Source organism: Plecotus auritus, assembly GCF_963455305.1.
Source record: "Plecotus auritus genome assembly, chromosome: 13".
Lineage (NCBI taxonomy): Eukaryota > Metazoa > Chordata > Mammalia > Chiroptera > Vespertilionidae > Plecotus > Plecotus auritus.
The window spans coordinates 12,464,657-12,491,932 of NC_137779.1; the positions used below are offsets into that span (position 1 = coordinate 12,464,657).

Here is a 27,276-nt window from a genome sequence, read left to right on the forward strand (position 1 = left end):
TCCCAGTATGAGTCTGGGTCCCCAGAATCTTTCCCAGAACTGGAGTTCAGAGCAGTCGGGAGCTTGTATCTCCCTCCCGATTGAAAAAGACAACAGCATACTCGGTTGCCAGCCCTTTCCATGAGCACGCGCCTCTGTACCTCTGTACTTCACTTCTGCACCTCCGCACCTCCTCCAAGTCTCAGTATGATTTTCTCTTTCCTTCCAGTTGTAGAATTTCCACTCAGCCAGCCTTCCCGTGGTTCTGGATATTGCCCATTTTGTCTTTTAGTTGTAGTTTTGAAGTGGTTGTGTGAGGCAGCAAGTTCAGGTGTTTACCTATGCTACCATCTTGGTTTCTCCCCTATTATTTATTTACCACAAGTAAAGATCAGGAATTGTTATCTTTTAAAATTTTTTTACTGTTTCACTTCATTACTGCTGTGTATGTGCTCCCTGTGAGTGACGTTGCGCCATAGGAACGGATCTCTTATGTAACCTGAGGACCTACTGTGTCTGTATAACGAAATTTATACAGTCTTAAAAATCATGTTTCCAAGTCATGGTATTGGAACATGTTCACAATATAATATTTTTGGCGTGAAAAACAGGACACAAAACTACATATGCTATATGATCTCAATCTTGTTTAAAAACACAAGTATATGCAAAATAAGTCTGAAAGGAAATATGGTGAGCCAAATGTTAACAGTGGCTATCTCTAGGTAGTGTAAATGTGGGTGATGTTCGTATTTTTCTTTGTACTTTCATGTATTTTCCAAATTTCCCATAGTAACTTTTTTTTTTTTCAAAATTTTTATTAAGGTATTATATGTGTACATATCTTACCATTGCCCCCCCCACCCCACTCCCATACCTGCCCTCACCCCCCAATGTTTTGCATCCATTGGTTACTCTTATATGCATGCATACAAGTCCTTCAGTTGATCTCTTATTTCCCCCACCTCTCCCTAACCTTACCGCTGTAATTAGACACTCTGTTGGATGCTTTACTGCCTCTGTAACTATCTTTTGGTTAATCAGTTTATAATGTTTTTCATTATCCCTAAATGAGTGAGATCATGTGGTATTTTTCTTTCATTGACTGGCTTATTTCACTTAGCATAATGTTCTCTAATTCCATCCAGGTGTCTACAAATGGTAGTAATTCCTTCTTTTTTATGGCAGCATAGTATTCCATTGTGTAGATGTACCATAGTTTTCTGATCCAGTCATCTGCTGACGGGCACCTAGGCTGTTTCCAAATCTTAGCTATTGTAAATTGTGCTGCTATGAACATAGGGGTGTATATATCCTTTCTGATTGGTGTTTCTGGTTTCTTAGGATATATTCCTAGGAGTGGGATTACTGGGTCAAATGGGAGTTCCATTTTCAGTTTTTTGAGGAAACTCCATACTGTTCTCCACAGTGGCTGCACCAGTCTGCATTCCCACCAGCAGTGCACGAGGGTTCCTTTTTCTCCGCATCCTCGCCAACACTTGTCGTTTGTTGATTTGTTGATGATAGCCATTCTGACAGGTGTGAGATGGTATCGCATTGTCGTTTTGATTTGCATCTCTCGGATAATAAGTGACTTTGAGCATGTTTTCATGTGTCTCTTGGCCTTCCTTCTGTCTTCTTTCGAAAAGATTCTATTTAGGTCCGTTGCCCATTTTTTTATTGGATCATTTATCATCCTTTTATTAAGTTGTATAAGCTGCCTGTAGATGTTGGAAATTAAACCTTTATCAGTGATACCATTTGCAAATATGTTCTCCCATACAGTGGGGTTTCTTGTTGTTTTGTTGATGGTTTCTTTTGCTGTGCAAAAGCTTTTTATTTTTATGTAGTCCCATTTGTTTATTTTCTCTTTGGCTTCCATTGCCCTAGGGGCAGTATCACTGAAAAAGTTCTTTTGGCATATGTCTGTGATTTTGCTGCCTGAGGATTCCTCTAGTATTTTTATGGTTTCCCGTCTTATATTTAAGTCCTGTATCCATTTTGAGTTTATTTTTGTGTATGGTGTAAGTTGGTGATCTAGTTTCATTTTTTTGCATGTATCTGTCCAATTTTCCCAACACCATTTATTGAAGAGACTGTCTTGACTCCATTGTATGCTCATGCCTCCTTTGTCAAATATTAATTGCGCATATTGGTTTGTGTCAATATCTGGATTCTCTATTCTATTCCATTGATCTATATGTCTGTTCTTGTGCCAGTACCAGGCTGTTTTGAGGACAGTGGCTTTGTAATACAGCTTGAAATCTGGTATTGAGATCCCTCCTACTTTATTCTTCTTTCTCAGGATTGCTGTGGCTATTCGGGGTCTTTTTTTTATTCCAGATGAATTTTTGGAGAGTTCTTTCTAGGTCTGTGAAATATGCTGTTGGTATTTTAATGGGGAGTGCATTGAATCTATAGATTGCTTTGGGTAGTATGGACATTTTGATGATGTTGATTCTACAAATCCATGAACATGGTATGTTCTTCCATCTGTTTACATCTTCCTCTATCTCTTTTTTCAGTGTCCTGTAGTTTTCCGCATATAAGTCTTTTACCTCCTTGGTTAGGTTTATTCCTAAGTATCTTAATTTTTTTGGTGCGATGGAAAATGGGATTGCTTTTTTAGTCTCTCTTTCTGTAAGTTCACTGTTGGTGTATAGAAATGCCATAGATTTCTTGGCGTTAATTTTGTATCCTGCTACCTTGCCGAATTCATTTATTAAGTCTGTTAGTTTTTTGATAGAGTCTTTCGGGTTTTTTATGTACAATATCATGTCATCTGCAAATAAGGACAGCTTTACTTCTTCTTTTCCAATTTGGATGCCTTTTATTTCTTCTTCTTGTCTAATTGCAATGGCTAATACTTCCAGTACTATGTCAAACAGGAGTGGTGAGAGTGGGCATCCTTGTCTTGTTCCTGTTCTTAGGGGAAATGGTTTTAGTTTTTGCCCATTGAGTATGATGTTAGCTGTGGGTTTATCATATATAGCTTTTATTATGTTGAGGTATGATCCTTCTATTCCCACCTTGTTGAGAGTTTTTATCAAGAAAGGGTGTTGGATTTTGTCAAATGCTTTTTCTGCATCAATTGATATGACTATGTGATTTTTATCTTTCAATTTGTTTATGTGATGTATCACATTTATTGATTTTCGGATATTGAACCATCCTTGCATTCCTGGGATAAACCCTACTTGGTCATGGTGTATGATCTTTCTGATGTACTGCTGGATCCGATTTGCTAGAATTTTGTTGAGGATTTTGGCATCTACATTCATGAGGGATATTGGCCTGTAATTCTCTTTCATTGTGTTGTCTTTATCTGGTTTTGGTATTAGGGTGATGCTGGCTTCATAGAAGGAGCTTGGAAGTGTTCCTTCCTCTTGAATTTTTTGGAATAGTCTGAGGAGGATAGGTTTTAGTTCTTCCTTGAATGTTTGGTAAAACTCTCCTGTGAAGCCGTCTGGCCCCGGGCTTTTGTTTGCCGGAAGCTCTTTGATGACTGCTTCAATTTCTTCCATAGTTACTGGCATATTGAGCTGTTTAGATTCTTCCTGATTGAGTTTTGGAAGGTTATATTTTTCTAGGAATATGTCCATTTCCTCCAGGTTGTCCAGTTTGTTGGAATAGAGTTGTTCGTAGTATTTTTTAACAATCCTTTGTATTTCGGCGGGATCTGTTGTTATTTCACCTCTTTCATTTCTGATTTTGTTTATTTGGGTCCTCTCTCTTTGCTTCTTGGTGAGCCTGGCTAGAGGTTCATCAATCTTGTTTATCCTTTCAAAGAACCAGCTCTTGGTTTTGTTGATCTTTTGTATTGTTTCTTTGGTCTCTATGTCGTTTATCTGTGCTCTGATCTTTATTATTTCCTTCCTTCTGCTTACACTGGGCTTTTCTTGTTGCTCTTTTTCTAACTCTTTGAGTTGTTGGGTTAGGTAATTTATTACCCCTGTTTCTTGTTTTTTGCAGTAGGCTTGTAGAGCTATGAACTTCCCTCTCAAGACTGCTTTCGCTGTGTCCCATAGATTTTGGATTGTAGTGTTTTCATTGTCATTTGTTGTCATGATGTTTTTTATTTCTTCTTTGATCTCTCTGGTAACCCAGTCATGGTTTAATAGCATGCTGTTTAGTCTCCATGTGTTTGATTTCTTTGGGTTGTTTTTATTGTAGTTGATTTCCAGTTTTATGCCATCCCATAGTAACTTTATGTTGTTTTTACAGTTGAAGCACCCTCGCCACCACCAAAAGAAAGTTATTAAGAGACCAAAGGGAAAAAAAAAAAAAGAAAGAAAGAAAAACAATGGCTGTCCCTATGAGAAAGAGAGTTCTAGGTAGGAATAGACTTTCCTGTGCATCTTAACACCCTGTCACTCCTGAAAAGCAACTATTACAAATGAAAATGAGCCCTAGCCGGTTTGGCTCAGTGGATACAGCATAGGCCTGCGGACTGAGGGGTCCCAGGTTCAATTCTGGCCAAGGACACATACCTGGGTTGCAGGCTTGATCCCCAGTATGGGGCATGCAGGAGGCAGCCAATCAATGTTTCTCCCTCATCATTTATGTTTCTTTCTCTTTCTCCCTCTCCCTTCCTCTCTGAAATCAATAAAAATATATTAAAAATAACAACAAATGAAAATGAGTTTTGGCCCTGGCCGGTTTGGCTCAGTGGATAGAGCGTCGGCCTGCGGACTGAAGGGTCCCGGGTTCGATTCCGGTCAAGGGCATGTACCTTCGTTGCGGGCACATCCCCAGTGGGAGGTGTGCAGGAGGCAGCTGATCGATGTTTCTCTCTCATCGATGTTTCTAGCTCTCTACCCTCTCCCTTCCTCTCTGTAAAAAATCAATAAAATTATATTTAAAAAAAAAAAAAAAAAAAAAAAAAAAAAAAGAAAATGAGTTTTGGGTAATAACAAAGATAAATTAGAGAGTCTTGGTAAATTTTGACCAGAAGAGGAAAAGCAAATATCCAGAGCAAGGTCAGTGATACTTGTTACAGTGAAATCTTCCTGATTCCGTCAAAATTACTGATTGAATGTTTTACTCCTCAATTGTTTCCTGAATTATTTCTGAGTAAATGGCAATGGCTTTTTCCCAGCCAATAAAGATGTTAAAACATGACCTTACCTTTTTCGTTTTTGTGACAGACACAATGATTGCGGAGAAGATGCTCTGCTTGGCTCATCAGCTAATGTAGCCAAAATAAAGTTAGCTTCCAATAGCATATGGTCAATACTTAAAGCCATAGGTCTAAAAAGGCAAAGTCAGAGCAAACATCACAATCATTTTCTGATGGACATTGGGAAAATATGAAAAAAAAAATTATATCTAATTCAGGAATAAAAAGAAACAGTAAAAGTAGAATTCCTTTTAGTCTTCTCACTGATTAACACAGTCCTAAAAGCTGAAATCATCAGATCTAATTTTATAAAACAGCTATCTAAACTCAATCTCATTTGAAAGTTCAGTCCTGGAGTATCATAAAATATCATAGTTTCACAGAGATTTAAGCCATGTATTATTTTCTAATTAGGCAATTTATTCCTATCAAATTTATAAATGTTTTCACTCTGCAGAAGTATATATCTTTCTCAATCAAGTTTACCAATTAAAAAATATGATATGGCCCTGACCGGTTTGGCTCAGTGGCTGGAGCGTCAGCCTGGGGACTGAGGGGTCCCGAGTTCGATTCCGGTCAAGGGCATGTGCCTTGGTTGCGGGAGGCTGCTGATCGATGTCTCTCTCTCATCGATGTTTCTAACTCTATCCCTCTCCCTTCCTCTCTGTGAAAAATCAATAAAATATATTTTAAAAAAATATGTTATGGCATCTTTCAAAATTTTAGTTTGATAAGTATTGCTAGTGAGGTTAAGGAATTCCTGAGGGCCCTAACCGGTTTGGCTCAGTGGATAGAGCGTCAGCCTGTGGACTGAAAGGTCCCAGGTTCGATTCCGGTCAAGGGCATGTAGCTTGGTTGCGGGCACATCCCCAGTGCGGGGTGTGCAGGAGGCAGCTGATCGATGTTTCTCTCTCATTGATGTTTCTAGCTTTCTATCCCTCTCCCTTCCTCTCTGTGAAAAATCAATAAAATATATTTTTTTAAAAAAAGGAATTCCTGAGGTATGAATTAATTTCAAAGTGATTAAAATGGTTTTATTATTAACATAAAACAAAAGAAAGAAACAAACTCAGAAAAGTTCCCCAAGGACCTACTTCCCAGGAAAATCAAAATGCATGGTTATAGGAGCATGTATAGCTTCCGAAAATATCAGCATTCCCTAAAAGGAAAAGAAGAAAGAAAAATGAAATATTTCTTTAAAAACTACCAGTGAAAATTTTAATTTTGTACAAATTTTTCTTTACCTTCAATTCTTTGCAGCAAAATGTTATTTCACTGTCAACCCCAATTTGAAAGAACTCAAACTCATGTGGACCCACAAACATCTCACTGTACACAGAACTGTTCAAATCTGTTCAATATAGTAGGAAAATGAAGAATAAAATTAGTTCTAGAGATATTTGTTAAGTTTGAATATAAAAATATAACCTAAGTGGTAAGTTAAACATAGCCATAAATTCCGTGACATTCCTTCATTGAGAGGTGGGGTCTATGTCTACTTCCCTCTCCTAGAATTTGGGTGGGTGGGCTCTCTGACTGTTTTGACCAATAGGACATGATGAAGTGATTTGGTGCTGGTTTCTGGGCCCAGGCCTTTAGCAACTAGTAGCCTCCCTGTCTATCCTCTATCCACTTCCTCTATCCTGCAACACTTGCTCATGCTGACTTCATGCTTTCATAAATTAAGAGGCCACATAATGTGCAGGTAACTCTGGACAATAATCCAGCTGAGTTCCCAGCATCAATTACAAGCCATGTCAATGTCTGTTCAAACCCATTGCCTATTTTTCACTTGTATTTTCCACAAAATTAGCTTCAATAAATATCTTTGATGTACACTCTCAGATAGGAGTGCATATACACAAATACGAGATTACTTTTAATAGCTTCAAGGTATTTCATTACTTTCACACAACCCATCTCCTATTAGATCTGAAATATAGAAATAGGTATTAAAAGTGCTCATCTCTGTATCATGGGATTTCAGGTGACTTTTGTATTAGTGCTTTTTAAAAATTATTTTATGATGCCCTAGCTGGTTTGGCTCAATGGATAGAGCGTCGGCCTGCGGACTGAAGGTTCCCAGGTTCGATTCCAGCCAAGGGCACATGCCCGGGTTGTGGGCTTGATCCCCAGTAGGGGGCATGCAGGAGGCAGCTGATCAATGATTCCCTCTCAACATTGATGTTTCTATCTCTCTCTCCCTCTCCTTTCTTCTCTGAAATAAATATATATATATATATTAAAAAAATAAAAATTATTTTATGAACATAAATTATGTAAGTACTAGAGGCCTGGTGCACAAAATTCGTGCATGGGGTGGGGGGTGTCCCTCAGACTAGCCTGCACCCTCTCCAATCCAGGACTGCTGCCTCCCAACCACTTGCCTGCCTGCCTGCCTGCCTGATTGCCCCTAACCACTTCTGCCTGCCAGCCTGATCACCCCCTAACCACTCCTCTGCCAGCCTGATCGATGCATAACTGCTCCCCTGCCAGCCCAATTGCCCCAACTGCCTTCCCCTGCAGGCTTGTCCCTGCCAACTGTCCTCCCCTGCAGACTTTGTCCCTCCCAACTTCCCTCCCCTGCTGGCCTGGTCACCCCCAACTGCCCTCCCCTGCAGGCTTGTCCCCCCAACTGCCCTCCCCTGCCAGCCTGGTTGCTCCTAACTGCCCTCCCCTGCAGGCCTGATTCCCCCCAACTGCCCTCCACTGCAGGCCTGGTCCTCCCTAACTGCCCTCCCCTGCAGGCTGAGTCCCCCCCAATTGTCCTACCTTGCAGTCCTGGTCGCCCCCAACTTCCCTTCTCTGCCAGCCCAGTCACCTCTAACTGCCCTCCCCTACAGGCCTGATCACCCCCAACTGCCCTCCCCTGCCAGCCATCTTGTGGCAGCCATCTTGTGTGTTGGAGTGACGGTCAATTTGCATATTACCTCTTTATTATATAGGATAAGAACAAAGGATAAATGGTATACATTTTTTTAAGGGCCAAACAATACCTTACAAATATATTAATCTCAAACAAGAAGGCTCATGTCACTCCAAGGTGCTAGCATAGAGTAAGTTCAATAATAGAATTAAACAATTGGGTCCCTCGTCAAACATAACTATAACTACTCATTAGAAAGTTGTTCATGAGGGACAGTGTCTTCTGGTTATTAAATGGCCATCTTTATTCAGAGATGGCATTATGGAATATAAACCAGACCCCTTCACTAGTCAAGTATATATTTCCCAGATCATGTACTCCTGAGTGCCAAGAAACAATGTAGAGGAGATTTGAGAGAAGCAATAATAGCACAAATGAGTTTGTGCCATGTGCTCAAGTCACCAGGCACCACTTACTGTGTGACACCAGCAAGTCACTTAGTTTCTCTGTGCTTCATATTCTTCAGATGGAAAAGAGAGATCATAATAGTACCTACATCACAGAGTTGTTACAAAGATCAAATGAATTCAGAAATGAAAACCATTTAGAACAGAACCTGGCACAAACTAAACACTACAAATGTCATCTGACACAACTTAATCCCCAGTTCTACTGGTTTTTCACTTTAAAATAATACAGTTCCTCCCTTTGTATTCTTTCTTTACTGCTATCACCAAAAAAAGTATCCAAGGTCAAAGAGTCTCAAACAACTTGTGCCAAAAAGACCCCATAAATTTTCTTGATACCAAAACTGATTGGATAGTGCCTTAGTTTCTCCATTCCATCTAGATAACTCTTGGAAGAACTAACTTAAGGTATTCACAGACGGGAAACCAAGATGGCGGCATAGGTAAGCACCTAAACTGCTGCCTTGCACAACAATTTCAAAACTACAACTAAAAGACAGTACAGACATCATCCAGAACCACAGGAAAGCTGGCTGAGTGGAAATTCTACAACTAGAAGGAAAGAGAAAAGCTCATGGAGAATCAGAGGAGCGGCAAAGGGCTGAGGTACGGAGACATACGCACATAGAGGAAGGGCGGCTGAGTGCCTGGCTAACTTTCTCTGGCAGGAGGGGGAAGGAAGCCCCGACTGCACTGAACCCCAGTTCTGACTGCACTGAACCCCAGTTCCAAGCGAAACCCTGTGGACCCAGGCTCATACAGGGGGAGTCTGGACTGTCAGGTAGAGAGAAAGGCACACGGAGACTCGGAGACTCGGGGGAGCCACGGTGGGCAGGGGTCTGGAGGCGCGCGCTGCTCACAGAGAAAACTGAATGCGGAGGTTGCCACAGGCTTTCCCTAGCGGAAGGGAGACGGAAGCTCCTGACTGCACTGAACCCCAGTTCCGACTGCACTGAACCCCAGTTCCGGGCGAGCCCCTGGGGACCCATGCTCTTACGGGGGGAATCTGGACTGTCAGGTGGAAACTCGGGAGCTGCGGAAGGCAGAGGTCTGGAGGTGCGTGCCCAAGGGCAGGGCTGACAGGAAGCCAAGACTGTCTGCTCCACCCTGAGACTCCACCCCATCCAAGCTGAGCACAGAGGCTTTTGCAATTTTGCAAGTCTGATCTTATAAGGCTGTCTCCAGCACCGAACTTCTCCCAGTGTAGACACAGCTGATCCTCACAGCCAACTGGCTGGAGGTCAATTCCTCCCAGTGATACCAACAACAATCAAGACTTAACTACAACAAGGCTGTACACACAGTCCACAAAGGGGTGCACCAAGAGTGTCCACCTCAGGTTAACTGGGGAGGCTGACCCACTGGGCCATATAGGAAACCTAGCACACAAAGCTACCCTACCAACTCAGGGAAGCAACGAAAATGCAAAGACAAAGAAACAGATCACAAACGAAAGAAATGGAGGAAAACAAATGACTGGATATAGAATTCAAAACCACAGTTATAAGGCTTTTCAAGAATATCCTAGAAAAGGCCGATAAATTTAGCGAGACCCTCGAAGATATGAAAAAGGACCAACTAGAAATTAAACATACACTGACTGAAATAAAAAATATTATACAGAGACCCAACAGCAGACTAGAAGATCCCAAGAATCAAGTCAAAGATTTGAAATACAAAGAAGCAAAAAAACACTCAACCAGAAAAGCAAAAAGAAAAAAGAATCCAAAAAGTTGAAGACAGTGTAAGAAGCCTCTGGGACAACTTCAAGCGTACCAACATCAGAATTATGGGGGTGCCAGAAGAAGAGAGAGAGCAAGATACTGAAAACCTATTTGAAGAAATAATGACTGAAAACTTCCCCCACCTGGTGAAAGAAATAGACTTATAAGTCCAGGAAGCGCACAGAACCCAAAACAAAAGGAATCCAAAGAGGACCACACCAAGACACATCATAATTAAAATGCCAAGAGCAAAAGACAAAGAGAGAATATTAAAAGCAGCAAGAGAAAAAAAGTTAATTACCTACAAGGGAGCACCCAGACGATTGTCAGCTGATTTCTCAACAGAAACTATGCAGGCCAGAAGGGAGTGGCAAGAAATAGTCAAAGTGATGAATAGCAAGAACCTACAACCAAGATTACCCAGCAAAGTTATCATTCAGAATGGAAGGTCAGATAAAGAGCTTCACAGATAAGAAAAAGCTAAAGGAGTTCATCACCACCAAATCAGTATTATACAAAATGCTGAAAGGTATTCTTTAAGAAGAGGAAGAGAAAAAAGTAAAGATAAAAATTATGAACAACAAGTACATATCTATCAACAAGTGAACCTAAAAATCAAGTGAATTAAAAATCTGAGGAACAGAATAAACTGGTGAATATAATAGAATCAGGGGCATAGAAAGGGAGTGGACTGATAATTCTCAGGGGGAAAGGTGTATGGGGGGTGCAGGAAGAGACTGGACAAAAATCGTACACCTATGGATGAGGACAGTGGGGGCGAGGTAAGGGCAGAGGGTGAGGTGGGAACTGGGTGGAGGGGAACTATGGGGGGGAAAAGGAGAAACAACTGTAATAATCTGAACAATAAAGATTTATTAAATTAAAAAAAAGTGCCGAAACCGGTTTGGCTCAGTGGATAGAGCGTCGGCCTGCGGACTGAAGGGTCCCGGGTTCGATTCCGGTCAAGGGCACGTACATTGGTTGCGGGCACATCCCCAGCGGTAGGTGTGCAGGAGGCAGCTGATCGATGTTTCTCTCTCATCGATGTTTCTAGCTCTCTATCCCTCTCCCTTCCTCTCTGTAAAATATCAATAAAATATATTTTTAAAAAAATTAAAAAAAAAGAAGTATTCACATTTTCTGCCCTATACATTTGCTGTCTGAAATATCTTACATTTCCAATTCAAATATACTTTTTCTTATGTAGTCAAAGGCCATCTCAATTGGATTGCTGGCTTCTTAATTTTTCTTTATGCTAAACACAAAGTATAATAAAGGATGAGAAAAACTTTAAAATCTTAACTTTGAAAATTTTCTCAGTAACCATTCTCCTATTTTTAAAACAACTGGAATTTCAAAGCGAAGCATTTAAATTACTGATTGTGTAAATTTCCTGGATCTCTTAAACATTTTAATGATCTTTCTACATCTTACTGCCTTTTAAACAAAAATAAATATTATGCCACTAATATTTACTGCATGGTTAGTCATCAAGAAAACAAGGAAGTGATATTACATTAAAGCACTATGACAGATATAATCCATACCCATTGATTCCTCAGTAGAACTTTTAATGCAAACTTCCAGTGGAGTAACTGCAAGAGTAACTTCCTCTTGACTTGATGTGAAAAGAACAATTGCCTCAGCAAGCACTCTGGGAAATATAATAAAAAATATTACATTCTTCGGAAAATAAAGAAACACTTTCTAATGGGACTCAAATCTTTTTTTAAATATATTTTTATTGATTTCAGAGAGGAAGGGAGAGGGAGAGAGAGATAGAAACATCAATAATGAGAGAGAATCATTGATCTGCTGCCTCCCGCATGTCTCCCCACTACCCCAGGGATGGAGCCCACAACCCGGATATGTGCCTTTGACCGGAATCGAACCCAGTACCCTTCAGTCCGCAGTGATGCTCTATTCACTGGGCCAAACCAGCTAGGGCGGGATTCAAATCTTTAATTTAGAAATAGGTTGGCCTAGATTTAGAAAAATTTACCCAAAATGTAAATTTTTCTTCTTTATTTTATATGAGCTGCTATATTTTAGTATATTTTGAAACTGTAACTTCATTTAAAGGCCAAGAGAATAGTAAAATGCATTCTTAGTAAAGAATGTGAAAGCTGTAGGATAAATCAAATACTAGAATAAAATGCTTTTAGTTCTTTTTTTTTTTTATGTAACCATTTTTTTTTTCATTGGCCTGGGATCATACTCCTAAGGGAAAGAGTGGAAAACAGAGCCGTTCTAATACAATTGGGGTAAATGCTGGAGACCCAGCTTAGAGGTAGAAGTTTACAAGCAGTCTGCTGCCTATATTCTCTTTCCCTTTACTTGTCCTGGATTACTAATTATTACTTTCAAGGTTATCTTGACATCCAAGTGCTTTTTCATTCTGTGCTCCCATTTTAAAAACAGATTTATTAAGTTATAATTAACATACTACACAATTCACAGATTTCAAGTTGTTTGACTTGGATTTCCCCAATGATTAATAATGCTGAGCACCGCCCTAACCGGTTTGGTTCAGTGGATAGAGCATCGGCCTGTGGACTGAAGGGTCCCAGGTTCGATTCCGGTCATGGACATGTACCTTGGTTGTGGGCACATCCCCAGTAGGGGGTGTGTAGGAGGCAGGTGATAGATGTTTCTCTCTCATCGACGCTTCTAATTCTCTATCCCTCTCCCTTCTCTGTAAAAATCAATAAAATATATTTAAAAAAAAATAATGCTGAGCACCTTTTCATGTGCTTATTGGCCATTTTATATCGTCTTTGGAAAAAAGTCTATTCAAATCCTCTGCCTGTTTTTGAGTTAGGTTATTTGCCTTTTTATTATTGCATTATAACTTCTGAGCTACTTTTGAAATTGAGGTGTTATTTGATAAAAAAAACAAAACAGATTCTTAGAATTTTTGTAATGTTGGTATTAGTGTTTCTTGATGCCAAAATGTGAGGAACGCCTACCAAATTCATCTGGAAACATTTCCAGTGTTAAGGGGGAAGTTTTGTACAAGATACCAAACAACCTGATATAAAAAAAAATGACATGAATGTGCAATTAGGGAAGAAAAATACCAATTGCTAATAAGTATATGAAAAGATGCTCAAACTGCCTAGTAATGAAATAAAAACAACAAAGAACTCTAGTAATACCATTTTCTACCTATTATGTTGGCAAAAAATTTAAAAGATCGTTCATATCTTTTACTTGGAAGGATTTTCCTACACTTTTGGTGGGAATGTAAATTGATACAAACTTTCCAGGTAGCAATTTGATAATCAGTATGTAGGCACATTTAAAATTAGTAAGCTTTTGAGCCAGAAATTTAATTTCTAGGACTCTATTTGTGTTTGGCAGCCTAGAAGAGGCCCCACTGATCCCACCTTCTCTTTTTCAGGTCCTATATAAATCCCCTCCCCCTGAGTGTGGGCTGGACAGATAAGATTCACTTCTAGCAAAGAGAAAATGGCAGAAGAATAAAAGAGCAATTCTGAGATTAGGATATAAAAAGACCATGGCTTCCATCTTGGGAGACTTCCCCTCCTCCTCTCTGTCTGTCTCTGTCTCTGTCTCTGATCACCATGCAGTGAGTACAATCAGGCAGTCTAAGGAGAGGCTTGCCTGGTGAGGAACTGAGGCCTCCCAGCAACCATGTCAGTGAGCTTGGAAGTAACTCCCTCCACAGCTTTCAGATAAGACCACTGTCCTGGCTGATGGCTTAACTTAAACCTTGGTGACCTTGAGCCAGATGCACCTTAGTAGTAGGAAGTAACAAATGTCTGTTTTTTTAAGGCTCCAAGATTTGGGGAAATTTGCTCCACAGCAACAGACAACTAACACATTACCCTATGTACTACTAGCAGCATTGTTTGTGATGGCAAAAAGTTGGAAACAACCTTTTTCACCAATACAGCAGTTCCCCCTTAACCGAGGTTTCACTTTTCTGGATTTCAGTTATCTCCAGTCAACTGTGATCTGAAAATATTAAATGGAAAATTCCAGAAATAATTATGTTTTAAAATGCTTGCCATTTGATTAGCATGATGAAATCTCATGCCATCCGGTGCCATCCTGCCCAGGATGTGACTCATCCCTTTGTCCAGAGTCTCCACGCTGTATATGCTACCTACCCGTTAGTCACTTAGTAGCTATCAGTTATCATCAGCTAGACTGTCGAAGCATTGCAGTGCTTATTTTACTTATTAATATCCCCAAATCACAAAAGTAGTGATGCTGACAATTCAGATATGCCAAAGAGAAGCCAAAAAGTGCTTTCTTTAAGTGAAAAGGTGAAAGTTCTCCTTAATAAGGAAAGAAAAAAAGTCATATGCTGAAGTTGCTAAGATCTATGGTAAGAATAAATCTCCTACCTATGAAGTTATAAAGAAGGAAAAGAAATTCCTGGTAGTCTTGCTGTTGCACCTCGAACTGCAAAAGTTACAGCCACAGTGGGTGTGGTAGTTAAGATGGAAGAGGCATTGAATTTGTGGGTGGACGACATGGGCAGAAAACATGTTCTGACTGATGGCAACATAATGCACCAGAAAGCATTGAGTCTATAGGAAGACCTGAGCAAGTCACCACATTCACGTAACATTTATTACAGTATATTGTTATAATTGTTCTATTTTATTATTATTGTTAACCTCTTACTGTGACTAATTTATAAGTTAAACTATCATAGGTCTGTATGCATAGGAAAAAAACAATATATATAGGGTCCGGTACTATCTGCAGTTTTAGGCATCAACTGTGGGGAGGGAGGACTACCGTATTGTAGGATAATGGATAAATAAATTACCAATCAGTCATACAATGAAAAATTATATAGTCATTAAAAATAATAAGATAAATTTAGGTGAAGTGACATAGAAACTGAAAAAAACAAGTTGCCAAACAAAAATAATAGTGGGACATTTTCTTTGAAAATACTATGTATAATATATTATAAAAAACTATGTATAGCCCTAACCGGTTTGGCTCAGTGGATAGAGCGTCGGCCTGCGGACTGAAGGGTCCCAGGTTCGATTCCGGTCAAGGGCATGTACCTTGGTTGCGGGCTCCATCCCCAGTAGGGGGTGTGCAGGAGGCAGCTGATCGATGTTTCTCTCTCATCGATGTCTCTAACTCTCTATCCCTCTCCCTTCCTCTCTGTAAAAAATCAATAAAATATATTGAAAAAAAAAACACTATGTATAATAAAGTATGTGATATCAATTTGAGAGGCGGGAAAAAGAGATCACAATAATTATAGGGAGAGTTACAGAGAAATTTGGCTATAAATTTAACAAAATAGCTATAAAAAGAAGAGCTAGAATGATATACCAAATTATTAATATTATCATTGCCAGTGGAATAAAGGGGACAAGTAGAGGAGATTTTCATTTTTTAATCTTTGCAATCTTCTATAAATTTTAGATGTATTTCGAGAACATGTATTTCTTTGGTAATTTAAAAAACAACAAGGATAAAATATCTTTTGGCTTACAAAGTAACTAATGTTTCATGTTATGGCTTAACTGAAAAATTGAGTACACTGACTCATTCTCTAGAGGAAAAAAGTGGAAATACTTAAGGATAAAATCAGTTCATATAAAAAATGTTGAAATTTCCTTATGCTGTGTGTTTTAAGACTCAGACAGAAGGCACCATGTAAATGCAAAATATTAGAAAATATATTTTTTTCTTGATATCATTTGATGAAGAAAGCTACTGATGGAATATTTTTAGAATTTTCTTGACCACTAAATTATTATTGCTACCATTAGGTAATTACAGTAATTTTCAGCCAGTGTGCCACAAGAATTTTTAAGACATGCAATGCATGATTAGTCAAAGGCACTGACCTCTTTTCCCTTAGACTGTCAAATTTTAAAAATTGACAACAGCTCCCTCCCTCTCCCTTCCTCTCTGAAATCAATAATATATATATATATATTTTAATTTCTTTATTAAGGTATTACATATGTGTCCTTATTCCCCCATTACCCCACACCTCCCATTCATGCCCCCACCCCCAAAAAATATATATTTTTAAAAATGACAACAGCCTTTGCCAGTTTGACTCAGTGGACAGAGCTTCAGCCTGCAGACTCAAGGGTCCTGGGTTTGATTCCCATCAGGGCACATGCCCGGGTTGCGGGCTCAATCCCCAGTAGGGGGTGTGCAGGAGGCAGCCAATCAATGATTTTCTCTCATCATTGATGTTTCTATCTCCCTCTCCCTTTCTAAAATCAATAAAAATATATCTTTAAAAAAAATGAAAACAGCCAACACAACAATAGCAGTCTGGCATGAATGAGTCAAAATTATACCTTTTTTTTTTTTTTTGTCAAATCAGCAAAACATATATTTTTTGGTGTGATGCAAACCAAAAACGAATACTTTAGTAATTATTTTATGTGTGCTGTAGGATGAAAAAGGTTGAAAATCGCTGATACACTATTATCTTTATCAAGATTTCCTCTTGATCCTATCTGGTGATTTCTTCAAGTCCAGGATTAGCTTTAAAACAAAAAAAGTGACTTATTTAAAAGCTCTAGGACATTAATTCTTTACTCTGTAACCATACTATTTTCAGAAAAAGAATCAACAGAGAATTCATTACCTTGGCTGAATCATTAGTATATTACTACACGTATTCTTTTCAAAAACAACTTGCAAAGGCTGACTTTCTTGAAAATACACATTGTGAGTCTTTTTAATACCTTCAAAAGAATAAACAACCTGTTAATTTTAAGTTCAAAATTAAAATATTGAGAAGTTTTTAAGTTTCACAGCCAAATTAAAATAATATAAGTAAAGTTATATTTAATATCTGGCAGGTGCACACAGCATGGAGAAGCACTATTCCTTAATGAATGTGTTTATCGCTCCCTAGTGGACACCAGGCAATATGTCAGACCATCTCACTAAGCAGGCAATAGAGTTCCCACATTCTTTTGAAATACAGTTAATTTCTTAAATTGTGTGTAAAATAGTGATTGCCCACTACAGCTAAGCTATCTATGATTCGGTATCTGTCATCCAGGCCTGATATTTCTGAATGGGACCTTTGGAATATAAAGCTGAACATCTAGCCTGTGAATTATTTTCCTCTGAGAAAAATGTGTAGCAACAATGGCTATGGCCCTATATGCCAGGAACTGAGGTATACATTTTACATACATTACCTCTGATCCACACAATATCCCTATGTGGCAGGTACTTAATCTCAGAAGAGGAAACAATAACTCAGTGAGGCTAAATTACTTTTCAAGGCTATGCTTTTTAAAAATATATATTTTTAAGTGATTCCAGAGAGGAAGGGAGAGGGAGAGAGAGATAGAAACATCAATGATGAGAATCACTGATTGACTGCCTCTTGCACGCCCCATACCGGGGATCAAGTTCGCAACCTGGGCATGTGTCCTGACCAGGAATCAAACCGTGACCTCCTGGTTCATAGGTCGACACTCAACCCCTGAGCCATGCCCGCCAGGCAAGGCTATATACCTTTTTAGAAAGTACAGCAGGTCCTAGAATAATGTTTTTCATTCAAAGCCATTTAATTATAACTTGATGAGATGCCATAGGAACTTAAACCTTGTTTATACCAACTAGCCTATGGTGAAATTGTTTTCAGTTAAATGTTTTTTGCCTACAAAAGACATTAAGTGGAAACTTAACTGTATAGTTAGAATTTGAATCTAAGTGTGAATATAGAGCCCATGCAATAAAATCCAGTGGGCTATAACATTCTACAGCATAATAATGTTGCTGTGTGAATCAAAAGGACTTACTAAAGATAACATTTCTCAACTTACTTTTTTACTTAAGTAATAACAGCAACATTTAATAATTTCATAAATTTTACTGAGTACCTACTAACAAAAAAGATTTGGATCAATGTCATAAGTACAAGATTAAAAAATTTTTTTAATTGATCAATTTTTAAGAGAGAGAGAGGAAAAGAAAGAGGGAGAGACATAGATTTGTTGTTACACTTATTTATGCATTCATTGGTTGATTCTTGTATGTGCCCTGACCAGGGATTGAACCCATAACCTTAGCAAAGATTTTTTAAAGCATACAATTTTACCTGCTAACTTCAAATAAGATACCAGCATTCATTATGGATATAATTAGAGCTAACACTTAGAGAATGTGTCAGGCATTCTTTTTATATTTATTGATTTGAGAGAGAGAGAGAGAGAGAGAGAGAGAGAGAGAGAGAGAGAGAGAGAGAAACATTGATTTGTTGTTCCACTTATTTATGTATTCATTGGTTGATTCTTGTATGTGCCCTGACCAGGGATTGAACCCATAACCTTAGCAAAGATTTTTTAAAGCATACAATTTTACCTGCTAACTTCAAATAAGATACCAGCATTCATTATGGATATAATTAGAGCTAACACTTAGAGAATGTGTCAGGCATTCTCTTTATATTTATTGATTTGAGAGAGAGAGAGAGAGAGAGAGAGAGAGAGAGAGAGAGAGAGAAACATTGATTTGTTGTTCCACTTATTTATGTATTCATTGGTTGATTCTTGTATGTGCCCTGACTGGGGATTCAACCCGCAACCTTGGCACATCAGTACAACACTCCAACCAACTGAGCTACCCGGCGAGGGCCCAGGTTTTCTTTTAAACAGTTTAGAACTATAACTTCCTAGAAAACTCACTGAATCTTCACAAAAACCCTAGGAAGCTGGTACTAACACTATCCCCAATTTATATATTGAGAAACTGAGACACAGGGATATAAAATAATTTGCCCAAGGTCTCAGCAAGGAAGGGGCAGAACAGGATTTCACCCCAGACCTTATGGCCTCCAGAGCCCATGCTGTTAATCACTCGGCTATACATACTCAAGCATGTAAAAGTCCTATGAGTACAACATTCAAATATTAACCACACAAAGTCGGCAGGCAAGAAATCTGTTTTATAGCTTGGTGTGGCAGAGAGAGTGGAGTGAAGGTTTTGCTCCTACTATTGTGGGGCAGGACTTAAATCCAGGCTCTATGATACTATTGTGGGGCAGGACTTAAATCCAGGCTCTGTGACTTTGGTAGTTCTGTGACCTTGAGCCAATTACCATGCTTCTTTCAGCCTAGAGGGAAATATTCTTTTGTTTGTTTGTTAATCCTCATCTGAGGATATTTTTCCATTGATTTTTTTAGGGATAGTGGAAGAGAGAGGGAAAGACAGAGGGAAACATATTGATTGGTTGCCTCCTGCACAAGCCCTGACCAGGACTGGGGCCAGGGAGGAGCCTGCAACCAAGGTAAGTGCCCTTGACCAGAATCGAATTGGTCTGCAGGCTGATGCTCTATCCACTGAGCCAAACTGGCTAGAGCAGGAATTATTCTTTTTTATTCTTACCAAGGAACACTGTTACCAAAGCATTCTTACAGAATATCAAGCAGCCGGTTAATTTGAGAACAACCAATTGTTTAAATTAAAAATTGGTTTGTATGCAGGCAAAGCTTGTGTCACTGACAAGTAAAGAAATAATACAATCATCTCACAATACTTCTACAGAGACAAATAAGATAATATTTTTCAAGTACTTCCAAATGCCCTACCATAAAACTACACAAATTCTAAGCAGTAATGTAATGAGAACTCTTGACATGCAGTTTGAATATTCTAAACATAAAAATATTAACAAGAAACACACAATACATTAGTTTTAATAATACCTACCATGTCTGCAGAATAATTGAATGACTACTTTGCACTTATCAGATCTGGTGAATATTTTGCACATCTCTACATTTCTTTCAAGGGAATTCAGACATCTAAAGATGGGCAGAATTGACTGTAATACAAATAAGATTATGGAACAGCATATACTCAATGTTTAATTAGTTTAAAAACAAACAAAAGAAGAGTATGTGTATTCATAAATGAATAGATTTGTCCTACCTGCCATTTAAACCAAGTATTAAGTACAGAATAGATGTTCTGATATACCGAATATTTCCACAATATAAGAAAAACCGCCGAAACCGGTTTGGCTCAGTGGATAGAGCGTCGGCCTGCGGACTGAAGGGTCCCGGGTTGGATTCCGGTCAAGGGCATGTACCTTGGTTGCGGGCACATCCCCAGTGGGGGGTGTGCAGGAGGCAGCTGATCGATGCTTCTCTCTCATCGATGTTTCTAGCTCTCTATCCCTCTCCCTTCCTCTCTGTAAAATATCAATAAAATATATTTTTTTTTAAAAAAAAAAAAGAAAAACCAGGGCCACTTATATTTACCTTCATTCCCAATTTGCAATTTAAATTTGATTTTGTGCCATTCATTTCTACTGAGGTTGACCATTGATAATGTTGGAAAAACACAGGAGAGAAGAGAACACATCCGTATGCTGAGCGACAAGAATTCACAGACCTTAAAGCAAGCTGGGAAAAAAAATAGCTATTAAGGGAAAAAAAGTTCTTTAAATGACTAATTTAAAAAATTCTATTTTGTTTAATATAGCAATTAAATGTTCAAATAAGGTGATCAGATGTTAACTGCATTATATGGCTACTAATTATATTATATGGACTGTATCTATACACTGTATATTAAATTTGCATATGCATACACACATGTGTACATATCTATATTGAATATATATAGGTATTAAATCTAAAATTTTGCATGTTGAAATTGTAAAATTGCAAATGCCTACAGGGGCCTTAACTTTAATGTACAAAGTGGCAGAAGGCAATATAAAAGGGAGTAAAAAGAGTTCACAGCAAAATGGCAATCTCTTGCCTTTTCTAAGGGGAGAAACTGTTAGTCAGTCTCAGCCAACTACTTCCACTTGGGAATACAGGCCCCAAACTGTCAGATCTTCTTGAGTTTTCAAGAGAAACAGGAAATTCTTATTTTTATGTGGACTCTCCCAATTTTTAACTGTTAGAAATAATTTCAACTTTTAAAAAACACAGTGCAATCCCCATAAAACACTTGTACAAGCCATATCTAGCCTTTTGACCACCAGTTTGTGACTTCTGATTTAAATTAATTGTGTTTATCTGCATGATTTTAAAATTTATTATGCTCTAAATCAGTGCTTTTCAATGGGTGTGCTGCAAGAATTTTTAAAACATGTAATACATGACTATTTATTCAGGGGCACTGACCTCTTTTCCCTTAGATTGTCAAATTAAAAAATGATAACAGTCAACACAATAGCCGTCCAGTGTGAATGAATCAAAATTATACCTATTTTTTGTTAGATTAGCAAAAAATATATTTTTTGATGTGCCAAAAAATTTTAGTAGTTTATGTGTGCCATGAGATGAAAAAGGTTGAAAATCGCTGTTCTAAATATATTTAGATATGTACAATAAATATGAACAGTGAAAAGGATAATTACAATTTCTGGATTTCCTAGTTAACATACAATCTGTACTGGAATCTTAAACTTCTTTTGTCTTAATAAATGAATGGTCTATGAGTTAACTTTCTTACTTACACCTTTTTCAGATGGGTCTAGCCACAGCTCGTCAGTAATTCTTGATAGAGCTTGGATTGCTTTCCCAAATACTACAGAGTAAAAGAAAGGTGCTGCTTATATTCTTTCTAACAAAAACAAATCATAGGTCTACTTCAGCCTTCATTGGACTTAAGTTCATAAAGAACAGTGTTTATAGACTAATACTACAAATTGCTTTAAGAAATACATTATGGGGGGTGGGAGCAGGGTGGAGAGGGTCAATGGGGGAAAAGGGGAATCTCTGTAATACTTTCAACAATACATTTTTTAAAAAAGAAATACAGTATAATACTATTGGCAAAATGCCAAGTTAATAGTAAGAGCTCAATAAATTCAAAGAATGAGTATATGAAATAACATGCAACAAAATTCTTCCTTTCTGCATGTTTGCAGTGTTGCATGGAACTACTGTGGCAAGCCAATTTCCTCCCATACTAATGTATTTTAAAACTTGTATCTTCCCCTACCCCACCCTGGGAAAAAGTGTACAAAGAATGGAGAGGATGGTTTGAAGGTTTTTAATAACTTGTCTGGCAGCAAAGTCAAAGCAAGTCATGAGATAAATTAGAGGCTCTCGAGATGCATCTCTGATGTTCGAGGGTTGCATGAAAGATGCCAAATCTTCCCACCAAACACACTTAGATGTCCTTTCAGAAAGAGAGACTGATCTGACCTGGCATGACACTTGCAATAAGTAAAAAAAATGTGGCAAACAGATATGGAATGGAATGCTGCAAAATAAACACAGATGGCCATATCAATTTATGGAAAAGTACACAAAAGGGAAAACAATTCCAGAACATAAAATTAGATTATAAGGCTTAAGAATCATAAGTATGTGAGTTGGGAGTGTGGACCTCAAACTGAGAAAGATTGGATGACTGGGGGGGAAAAGATAGATGCATTTGTCCCTTTTCCCCACTTCACATTCACGTTTTCCTGGAGCTGCCTTAATGCAGACCTTTCATTCAGCCAATGAATATTTATTAAGCACCTACAATGTTCCATGTACAACCCCAGGGCAGTGGGAGTATAGGGATGAACAAGACAGGAATAGTTCCTGCCCTCACAGTGTTTACAGTTCAACATAATTAAACAATCATGTAAATAATTGCTCATTAAGAATTGAGGTATACACTGCCAAAGAGAACTTCCTGTTCCATAATAATGGTCCACAGGGAAGCCAACCGCATTGCAAGATGCCTTTCCATGATCGTTTTCAGGTTACAGTTTGTAGGAAACCATTGCTTTTCCAAATACAGATTTTTTTGGAGTAATTTACACGTTTATAAAGTACCATCTATATAATAAAAGGCTAATATGCAAATTATCCCCTAGGGAGTTCGACCCATTGGGAGTTTGACCACCTGGGAGTTCAACTGCTGGCTATGATGTGCGCTGACCACCAGGGGGCAGCACAGAAGGAAGGCCCCAATCACAGGCCAGGCCTAGGGACCCTGGGACCCTACCTGTGCACGAGTCTCATGCACCAGGCCTCTAGTTTATAATAATCGTCCCTGTACATTCCCATTTATTGAGCTCTTTACATGCATTTCCTTTCATCGCTACAACAAAGATGCTATTTGTCATCTTACTGATGACAAGAAACTGAGCCCTAAGGTGATTCTGTAGCTTGTCCCAGGTCATAAATTAAAAAATGGTAGGGTCCGGGCTGGGTGGAGGGGGATAAAGGATGGGGGGGAGGGGAGAGAATGGGAGACATCTGTAGGGAGGGGGAGAGAATGGGAGACATCTGCAGGGAGGGGGAGAGAATGGGAGACATCTGTAGGGAGGGGGAGAGAATGGGAGACATCTGTAGTACTGTCAACAACAATAAAAAAAAATGAAACTTAAAAAATAAAATAAAAAATGGTAGGATCTAAAGTAAAAAACTGGTTTGTTTTTCCCATGACACTAAAATACTTTGTCCAAGCGTTATTTTTTATCCTAAACTCTGCCCCACATTTCATCCCGATTTTGAGGCCCACACTCCCAATCTCTGTCCCGATGGTTCAACTTCATTTCGTAGACACCTATGAAAAGAAATATTAAGCAGAAATCAAAGCACATGGGCCTTCATCTTCCCCTCAGAAACTAACAGGACCATTTTAGTGGCCAGACTTTGTGTCCTCAGCCCTTATGCATAAAAGCAAAGGGTTAAGAATAAGATGATGGCAGAACGCCCTTGTAACCCTCAGGCTTTCCCTTTTTCTCTGTAGGAAGGGAAGAAAGGCCGCTCCACCTTTAACCTGACTGCCGATCATCCCGCATTTCAGCATGGCTGTGGCCCTAACAAGCTGAGTAGCAAGGAGCGCCTCAACTCGACGCCCCAGGTTCCCGGATGTTGCCCGCGCCTTCAGAAGCTTCTAGATCTCATCCCTCGCTTCCACTTCCACTCCATCCCCGGAAGTAGCTTCGCTTTACGGCGGAAAAGAGCCTATGCGGGCCACCGTACAGCGGTCTCATGTGGACTTCTTTTTTCATTGGTTGTGAGCGAAGTGGGCGGGCCTCCGAGGAGTCTGAGGAAGAGGGCGGCGGCGGTTGTGGTGACTGAGCGGAGCCCAGTGACAGGATGGTGAGGATGGCAACTGCGGTGACCGAGGCCTGGCTCTTGGCCGGGGTGCTGCGTCGTAGGGAGCGGCTGGGAGTCTCTGGGCGAGGGTTGAGGCGATCCCGGAGGCCTGGGTGGGCGCGGTTCAGGCCGGGCCTGGGAAGGCCCAGGGGGAGGGCAAGGGAGGTAAGGGAGCGGCCACTTCTGGGTGAAGCCGGCTCTGGCCTTGTACCCCCGCCCCAGGGGCCAGAGGATGTCCGAGGGGGAAAGAGGCCCCTCTCATCTGCTAGTCCTGTCGCGAGACCCATACGCCCGAGCGGGGAAAGGCCTTTGGGCCTGTGCTTCGACCGTTCCGGAGAAAGGGGCACGGTCCCCCTCCGTCTCCAGACGTTTCCCTAGTTCTAACCCGCTGGTTGGGGTGTACAAGTTATTCCCCGCCCCCCCCACCCCACCCCACCCCCCCCCAGTTGGTGAAAGCTGGCCTCTCAGAAGCAAACCGGGAAGTAGCGAGCAGAATCCCTTACCCGGTTTAGTTTGCCATCTAGGGACAGGGGATAAAAACGATCCCTTTTGCCCTGAAACAAGGTGCAGCTGCCATTGCACTATGGTAGTGTGCTCTCAGAGGACTGCAGTTTTGGCCCTTCGAATTGCCGAAACTCCTTGTTTCTTTAGGATGCTGCAACCTTTTAGAGTAGGATTCCTTAATGATCTGTGAACTCCTTGAAATTTTTTTGGAAAATTGAGACTATGTACGTTTTTCTGGGTAAAGGGCCAGTGTTTGGTGCTAAGGGGGTAGTTTGGGGAGCTTTACTTTAGTCTTTCATCAGATTGCCCCAACCTGCCACAAGGCCGGCCCCTCACCCTCTCACCCCCAGTAGGTTGCTACCCCTAAGACCTTCCTGCAGAAAAACTCCCAGAGCTGCTACTGGTGAGGGCTCATAGCTATGCTCAGTTTATAAGGAGCTCTTGACGCCCTAAAACGTTAAGAACAGTTTCAAAAGGAACTCTGATTATCTTGGTATTTGTGTTGATGAGATTTAACTGCAAAGGAACTTTTCTTTCTGATGGGTATCCATTGCATTTTTAAGATTATCACGATTCTGGGGCAAACATAGCTTTTGAGGTGGCTTATAGACATGACAAAGATTTATGGTATATACTTTCCTATAAATGTAAAAAGCTTTAATCTTACTTTTGATTTTTACTTCTAAACCAGAGGCCAGCTTAGAGCATATTTTACAGTAATTTTGAGACAGTGATCCTTGGGAGACGATGAAATTTCTTTTTTTTTTTTCTGCGTTTTTTCTTTCACTTTATGAAGACGAAATTTCTAGTCATGTAACAGTTTTTGTTGAGAGGTTAACACTTTTTTAGGGTAGTTGCACCAGCACATCATTTTTCATGTCAAATAGAAGGAACTGGGTGAAATTTAGCCTTAGCCCATCTTTTATTTTGCAAAGGAGACTAGAAACATTCAACACTTGGTAGTATCCAAGAGTCCACAGGCAGCATATTTAGGTGTGGGGAAGGTCCATTTTTATGTGGAGTAATGTGTTTGTTTTTATCATCTTCAGTTGGTGACTTCATCACTTGATAATGTATTTGTAGTGCTACATTAGATCATCTATACAAAATAATGACCCAAGCTGCAGCATAATTTTACAACTAGAATTTTAACATAATTAAAATCAATATACTTGAGGAATAATTAGGCCATAAGAATCTAGAAAATGTTAGCTTTCGTTAAAGCTATGACTGATTAATTTTCCAAATTGTCTTATAAAATGCTAAATAAACAGGAAATGAAAGGGATGAGAGTCATGTGGAGAATAAGATTAGGAAAAAAATTGACAAGGCAAAAAATTTTACAAGTATGTATGCATGCGCGTATGTGTCACATTTAAAATACAGCAAATGGTTCTTTTGGTATTTTGAGCAAAGCTGATTTTTAACATTTTCTTTCATAACACTCAGAAATCATTAACAATTGTTTGCATATTCATTTGATATGAGTTTTTTTGGGTTTGTTTCTTTTTGTTGCTTTCTTTTAACATTGGTCATGTTTCACCCTTTTTTTTCATTCCCCCTGTCTGCAATCAACTTCTTCATTCCACTAAGGCTGGGCACAGAGTAAGTTTCTTCTCTTAGCTCCTCCTAATAATGGTGGTTGGGTGTCTGATTACTGGGATTTTCACCCTTTTATATTCTATCAAATAGGAAATAGCCAAATTCCTATGCTTTGATTGGGTTGGTTCTTTATTTGAATTTAACAAGACTGCCATTTCCAGGATCTTTTGCTGTCTTAAAATACTATAATCTCTGTCTAACCTGAACTGTCAAAGTGTGGGATTTGGGCAAGGACATTCCTCAGAGTTTGATATTTGTTGTGTGACACTATTTCCCTTAGAACTTTGTCACTTGCAGGAAACCAGAGCCCTAGTTAGGGCCCTTACTAATTTTAAATAATTTCTGTGTGGTCTTTCATACAGTTATATATTTAAAATGCTGATATCTGGGCACTCGGGCATAATCCACAGTAAATTATAGAATTTAGGTTATCAATCATTATAAAGTATAATTTCTTACTAATGTTCTTTTTAGTTCATTCAGATGGAACAACTCATTCACTATTAGACCCAAATATTTTTTTAAAAACATGTGTGTGTGTATATATATATATTTTTTATTTTTTTTTAAATATATTTTATTGACTTTTTACAGAGAGGAAGGGAGAGGGATAGTTAGAAACATCGATCAGCTGCCTCTTGCACACCTCCTACTGGGGATGTGCACGCAGCCAAGGTACATGCCCTTGACCGGAATTGAACCTGGGACCTTTCAGTCTGCAGGTCGATGCTCTATCCACTGAGCCAAACTGGTTAGGGCTATGCATATATTTTTTAAATATATATTTTTATTGTTTTTCTGAGAGGTAGGGAGAGGGAGAAAGAGATAGAAACATCAATGATGGGAGGGAATCATTGATCGGCTGCCTCCCGCACGCCCCCAACTGGGGATCGAGCCCGAAACCTGAGCAAGTGCCCTTGACCAGAATCGAACCTGGGACTCTTCAGTCACCAGGCCGTAG

General features: G+C 39.3%; 2 protein-coding genes across 3 annotated transcripts in view; one reads left to right on the forward strand and one right to left on the reverse strand.

The window, feature by feature from the left end:
- Nucleotides 1-23,951, reverse strand: part of RAD9B (RAD9 checkpoint clamp component B) — a gene marked incomplete at its 3' end in the record, with an annotated part of 28,685 nt that extends 4,734 nt beyond the window's left edge. Inside the window, exons 1-9 of the mRNA XM_080649878.1 lie at nt 23,880-23,951; nt 21,617-21,687; nt 20,406-20,549; nt 19,852-19,966; nt 16,769-16,868; nt 11,703-11,809; nt 6,343-6,449; nt 6,193-6,257; nt 5,107-5,229 (exon numbers count right to left, since the gene is read on the reverse strand). Coding sequence (XP_080506004.1) covers nt 5,107-5,229; nt 6,193-6,257; nt 6,343-6,449; nt 11,703-11,809; nt 16,769-16,868; nt 19,852-19,966; nt 20,406-20,549; nt 21,617-21,687; nt 23,880-23,916 — 869 coding nt within the window. The 5' untranslated portion in view covers nt 23,917-23,951. The remainder of the gene's footprint in view (nt 1-5,106; nt 5,230-6,192; nt 6,258-6,342; nt 6,450-11,702; nt 11,810-16,768; nt 16,869-19,851; nt 19,967-20,405; nt 20,550-21,616; nt 21,688-23,879) is intronic.
- The window catches only part of VPS29 (VPS29 retromer complex component), a 39,111-nt gene that overhangs the window by 5,029 nt on the left and 6,806 nt on the right, over nt 1-27,276 (forward strand). Inside the window, exon 3 of one of the 2 annotated variants that reach the window (XM_080650613.1) lies at nt 23,857-24,230. In XM_080650613.1, coding sequence (XP_080506739.1) covers nt 24,210-24,230 — 21 coding nt within the window. In that variant the 5' untranslated portion in view covers nt 23,857-24,209. The remainder of the gene's footprint in view (nt 1-23,856; nt 24,231-27,276) is intronic. The other variant, XM_080650614.1, reaches the window with a different exon arrangement.